Source organism: Tupaia chinensis, unplaced genomic scaffold (assembly GCF_000334495.1).
Source record: "Tupaia chinensis unplaced genomic scaffold, TupChi_1.0 Scaffold000198_1, whole genome shotgun sequence".
Lineage (NCBI taxonomy): Eukaryota > Metazoa > Chordata > Mammalia > Scandentia > Tupaiidae > Tupaia > Tupaia belangeri.
This window is the reverse complement of record NW_006159673.1, coordinates 2,078,797-2,085,158: the sequence shown is the minus strand read 5'-3', so window position 1 is coordinate 2,085,158 and position 6,362 is coordinate 2,078,797. Positions and strand designations below refer to the sequence as shown.

Here is a 6,362-nt window from a genome sequence, read left to right as displayed (position 1 = left end):
CCCAAGAGGAGAATGGAGGAGAAGGGATTGCGGCGTGGCCATCCCCCCTGGGGGGTGATTTCTCGCTTTCTGTCTCTATGTCTCTGTCTGTCTGGTGAGCGCACGTGCCCTATAGCAAAAATCTCTCCAAGAAAAAAAAAGAAATACGTGGGCCAGTAATTTCGTTTTTTCTTTTTCATAGTTTGCTATAGGGCACATGTGCTTGCTGGAGAGAGATGGGGGGCAGGAAGTGAGAAATCTTCCCCCCAGGGGGGATGGCCATGCTGCAATCCCTTCTCCGTGTGCAAACATACTCCCCAGTGTTTTCAAGCAGCTAGGTCCAGGACTCCAACTGCAAAATCAGCCATGTGGAATCCAGCTGCCTTAGCCGTGTCACTGGGTGGTCTAAAAACTGTTTTCAGTAGCTTAATATGAATGTCAAAAAAGGACGTGGCCCATGTGATGGCGATGGCGGTGGCGGTGGGAGGGCACTTCAGCCAGAGGCCGCCGAGGAGGTAAAGACACGGAGGCCCGAGACAGCAGCATGGACGTGGAGACCTCCAATGGTTCTCTGAAGGTAATCAGTGGCACCCCAAGGATGGCTGAGGTAAAGTTCAAGTGACGCCTGGCAAAGCCCTAACAGGCAGTGCCTCGTTGACCAAGCAGAGCAGCTGGAGTCTCCTCCATCGTGGGCGACGGAGAGCCACTGCATGGGGACCCGCGAGGCAGTCAGACTGCAGGGAGCTGGAGGGCGCCGCCGCAGGTCAGCAAAGGGGGGACACGTTAGCAGCAGTGGAGGGAGGAGTGGGGATGGCCACCGTCCTATCAATTATTCGGTGAAACAGATAATGTGGCACCCATCATCCAGACTCTTAGTGGGTTAGAGTAAGATCCTCATAAAACCCCGAGCCAGTCCCTGAGGACTAGTTACATGAGCAACAGAGACAACCTGCAACACTTTATTTTTCAAATTCTGTTTATCTCAGGCAGAAGTTTACATTCCTTGCACATTCATCACTGCTTAAAGGAGAAGCAGAGCCAGTGTGTGTTCACAGTCAAGGAAATACTGCCTTGTAGCTAGATATAACTATGTAACTCTATGCAGGTCTGCGTGTGTACAGACACATCATAAACAAAAATCAGCTGCAGATGTAGCGATAATTTAAAAGTAAAGCTTTAAAAAGAAATAACTTTCTAATTCCAGGGGAGATAAGGATTTTGTTAGATTTTTGCTATAGGGGACGTGTGCTTGCTGGAGAGATAAGAGAGACAGGAAGCAAAAAAATCACCCTCCAGGGGGGATGGCCATGCCACAATCCCTTCTCCACTCTCCTCCTGGGCCCTCGGGCATGCACACACACATGCTGGTGTGACTTTTAAGTCACATGGTCTGCAACTTGGACCATGGTCGGGCAAGTGGGAGTCCAGTGACTTAACCTCTATGTCACTGGCTCCTCACCAAGTATACAGTTCTGATTGTCGATAATGTATTATGCTTTCTGTGCCACTGCTTTAGAAACAGACGGCATGAACCAGATCTGTGCCACTACAATCACGTACAGGTGGATTCTGTCAGGAAACCGGCCTTCGGTAGATGGCTGAGGGCCTGAGGTTCCTTTTAAAGTCCGACTCGAAGCGAACCCCACTGTCAGACTTCAAATGAGAGAGCCGAGGGTGGTGCACCTTCTTGACGTGCGGCACTCAAGGTACTGAGCTATTTACAAGAAAACAGCGGTCAGGGCTGGCAAGTGGGGTGGTGGTTACGGTGCCGGACCTCCACGTGGCCAAGCACAGCTGGAGTCCTGGATGCGGTAGCTTGGTTTCTCACTCTCTGTCCCTTTCTCTGGTCAAATGAAAGAATAACAAAAAATAAGTAAAATTAAATAATTCTTAAAAACAAAAACTATCTTTTAAAAATCAGAACCTTAAATCTATGTATAGAATTATTCAAGTCCGTTTTTAGTTACTGAGCTTAAGAAAAAGGAGCATTATTTAAGTAACAAAGAGTTGCTAATTGTTAGCCCAATCAAGTTTTTTTTTTTTCCCCCCTTTTTTTGGGAGAGGTTTTTGCTATAGGGTGCGTGTGCTCACCAGACAGACAGAGAGAGACATAGAGACAGAAAGTGAGAAATCACCCCCTAGGGGGGAGGGCCACGCTGCAATCCCTTCTCCTCCATTCTCCTCTCGGGATCCTGGGCACGCATGCACACGCCACTGGCGTGAGATTTTTTTTTTTAGAGGTTTTCGCTATAGGGTGTGTGCGCTCGCCAGACAGAGAGAGTCATAGAGACAGAAAGTGAGAAATCACCCCCTAGGGGGGAGGGCCACGCTGCAATCCCTTCTCCTCCATTCGCCTCTCGGGATCTTGGGCACGCACGCACACGCGCCTGGTGTGAGTTTTAAGTTAACCCACTGGTTCCGGGACAGGAACCGCGGTCAACTACGTGGAAGTCCAGCGCCATAGCCATTACGCTAACTGTTGGTTCCCAAGTGTTTTTTTTTTTTTTTAAAATAATTATTTATTTAATTTTACTTATTATTCTTTTTTAAGTAAAGTGAGAAAGCAACCTGCCAGGTCCAGGGCTCGAAACATGATCGGCCACGTGGGAGTCCAGCACCTCAACCACATGCCGGTGCCCCCAGGGAAGTTTTTAAAGAAACACTGTGGCATTATTCAAAGAAAAATTCGAAGCATGTATCCTGTACTTATAAGTACACCATTTCGGACTACAGTTAGCTCTGTTGCATGTCACGTGTCTGAAAGTGAACGTCAGTTACATGTTCACACAGGACGCTTCTTCACTCTATCCCCATGCAGCGCATGCAGCTAGTACGACGTGTGAAAGGCAACCTCTCCAGTGCTCGGCACTCACGAGTCGGTAAGTACACAGGAGGGGCCATGTTAATAGGAGGTGGTTAGCCATGGAAAGGGCCTGACAATCCGCCATGAAAAACGAAGGCACATACGGAATTACCTCATTATTCTATCACCTATTGCTGTTCCTCTGACATTAAATCTAGTGGAGGGGACACAATAGCTAAGTCACTCACAAAGAACCAAGTACGAGAAGCATTAAAGTCACCACTTTTGTCATCATCTTCTAAAGAGCATTTCCTTTGGTGACTTAGGGTATTAAAGCAGGAACATGTCATTCGACTGCTCGTGTCTGAGAAAGTCAAAGCAGCAAAGGCTTTGCGGGAGCTGGACCAGACGGCAGACATCGCACGTCATTTCTCCGACCTCGTAAGCAAGCTGGAACCCAGTCCTGTCCCAGACGGGCCCTGCGCCGACGGGCTCGGGACACCATCTGCAGAGTCCCTGCGCACCACGCTCCTCAGGGCGGGGCCGCGCTCCGGGCAGCACGGAGAAGCCCTGAGCTGACCCCTCCAGCCTAACCTCGGGACTACACAGCTGGCAGGCCGAGGGCAGCAGTGCTCCCACGCCCCAGGCCCCAGCTCTTTCTCTATGGAGACTTTTCCTGTCTGCGATTTTCTGTAATGAAGAATGAACTGAGTCATCTGAAATACGGGGAGTGTGGTTACGACTGAACAGGTGTGGGCGGACTGACTGCACACACAACTCTGGCTCTAAGGTCAGGTTGCACAGTGGTGAGCAGGTGGAGGGAACCGAACTTCTACGTAAATAATACCTTTAAATTGACATCCTCAATCTCAGGAAGGTGAGCACCAGGGCGTCCTCACTGGAGCTGTAACTATCAGGACACTTACTAAGATGCTCGTCTTCTCTCAGAGAACAGTTTTGTTTCCCCGTCGGACAGAGCACGAGGAAGAGCTACCACCCAGGTCATCACACCTCACACTCCACGACGGACCTGGCCCTGTGGAAGGACCAGGCGAACAGCACCTACCAAGCTGACCACTGTCCTTTCGTGCCCAGGGCACAAGTTTATGTTTCGCAGTCCAATACACAAAATCACTACGGACACACACTCTATTTCCTTGTCCGCCCCCCCCCCCCACTCTAAAATTAATTTTCTATGTAACATTCTATATTCTTACCCTAGACAAAGTTAAAGGGGCTCAATATGGTATTTCACAGATTTCACTGTCTTAAACTAGATTTCTGCCAGAGGCAGCATCTTACCATAGCTTTGTTTCTCTCCCTAAGACGGATCAGCTAGACAGTTCCCACACTTCCCAAGGGTTATGCTTTAGGTAGTTCTGCAAGACCTATGAGCAGCCCTCCCCTTGCCTCTCGGTCAGCACAATCTACACATTTGCTATCTGGCTCTCAGGGGAGTCGGCTGACCTCTCCACAGGGCCCAGTTACACCCCCATAGCCTGCTGACCGCTCCACAGACCCCGTTACAGCTCCATAGACTGCCGACCCCTCCGCAGGCCCCGTTACACCCCCACAGACTGCCGACCCCTCCGCAGGCCCCGTTACACCCCCGCAGACTGCCGACCCCTCCGCAGGCCCCGTGACACCCCCGCACACTCGCATCTACACATTTGCTATCTGGCTCTCAGGGGAGTCGGCTGACCTCTCCACAGGGCCCAGTTACCCCCCCATAGCCTGCTGACCGCTCCACAGACCCCGTTACAGCTCCATAGACTGCCGACCCCTCCGCAGGCCCCGTTACACCCCCACAGACTGCCGACCCCTCCGCAGGCCCCGTTACACCCCCGCAGACTGCCGACCCCTCCGCAGGCCCCGTTACACCCCCGCAGACTCGCTGTAGCTCATGAGCACACCGTGCCACCCAGCATCCTCTCCATTCTTAAGGCCTGTATCTTCTAACGCATTTCCTTCTCATGCTTGCTCTTGCTCAGTCCCAAAGTGAAACCTGGATCATAACTTATTTAACTAAATTATAATGCAAATATTTACAAAAACTCCTCTTCATTGCAAGATGTTTTGATATTTTTATTAAACGTGTAAAAAATGACCTTTTAAGCTTCATCTTTCTTTTTTTTTTGCCATAGGGCATCTCGCTGAGGAAGAGAGAGGGAAAGTCAGAAATCGGCCTTCGGGGATGGCCATGCTTGGTTTGGTCTCTTCTCCGCTCTCCTCTCAGGGTTCTGGGCACACAAGCACACGTGCTCAGTGTGTTTCTCAGATTGCTGGGTCTAGTTCTTCAACTGCACAGTCGGCCAAGTGGGATCCAGCTGCCTTAACCACTCTAACAACTGCTGGCCCACAGCTTAATTGTAAAAATTAAAATCAGAGCAAAAAACCAAGTATGAAATCTACCATATAGTTTCTCATAAAAACTAAAATACAGGTGTACTTCTCCATACTTCATTTTGGAACCTTTTCTCTGCCCTAACTAAACAGCAAGGAGGGATAGGATTGTGTCCTTTCAGCTGGGTGTTCCAACCGTGTGTGGGATGTGTCCTGGGGCCCCGAGAACTTGGTGGTCTGATGCTGACAACAGACCCTGAGAGCCCTTAGCCTCGCTGGAAACGGAACTCACGAGCCTAATTACAAGCTGGCAGATGATCCTCTTCATGATCCGAGAGGCAACGTTTGTAAAGCCTTCTCTCTTTAGATGAAAAGTCAACAAACGTAGCTCCCTAACTCAGAAGCAGGATAAGCTGCAGCAGGCAGAGGCGTGAAGAGCCTTGGACCGACGCAGACGCGGTTAACGTGAACTCTGTGTGGGCGGTTTAGGGCGAGGCCGGGGGCTCAGGATGTCAGGGACTATAGAAAGTACCTAGACACACATCAGGGAAAGATTGTTTTTACCATTTATAAAGTTTTGGTAAAGAGCTAAAAAAGAATGATGTCAATCTCAAAGGAAACGTGACGTAAGTGTGGACTGGCCTCTGACCACTTTAGTACCACTTCACGGTGCACATCTTTCATCAGATCTGCTTTCATGTATCTGTTAAGCCTGTTTCCCTGTTCTTATAAGTGGCTTGTGTATTTGTCCTGTCTTCTTCAATAAATTAAGTTTCTTAAAGGGTAAGAATTCTATTAATTCTGTTACTATTCAGTAAGTTTACCACTAATTCTTATAAAATAAAGTAATATTTATGACAAACTAAAGCCAAATACTCAAACTGAGTGTGCATAATGTCAATATTTAATAGTATACAATAAGCAGGCAGTACAGGTGACCCAGAGCGATTCAGACCTGACTCTAACCACGAGCGTGTGAAGACGGCAGGTGCGTGGGGTGGGTGCAGGGCAGGCTGCTGCCCCTGGCCACCTCTCCTCTCAGAGATCTGGTGGTCTAGTTCAGCACTTGGATTTCCAGGGTCAGTGAGGCTGCAGGGTGGCAGATATGTGGCAAATCCGAACCTTACAAGAATCCCTAAAAGACGTAAATCATCGAAGGACCATGAGAATGTTAAGTGCATGACAAAATACACTAAAGAAAGGTGAGACAGTCTGAATTCTCTCAGGTCCACTCTTT

The 6,362-nt window shown here is 49.2% G+C and overlaps 1 protein-coding gene across 6 annotated transcripts in view; it reads right to left on the bottom strand.

Annotated features, from left to right (window-relative positions):
* DCAF6 (DDB1 and CUL4 associated factor 6) overlaps positions 1–6,362 on the bottom strand; it is a 136,067-nt gene that overhangs the window by 22,995 nt on the left and 106,710 nt on the right. For 3 of the 6 annotated variants that reach the window (XM_027771257.1, XM_027771255.1, XM_027771256.1), the window contains one exon: positions 2,955–2,996. The exons of the other annotated variants lie outside the window; for them this stretch is intronic. In XM_027771257.1, the coding sequence (XP_027627058.1) occupies positions 2,955–2,996 (42 nt within the window). The remainder of the gene's footprint in view (positions 1–2,954; positions 2,997–6,362) is intronic. 6 annotated transcript variants of the gene reach the window in all.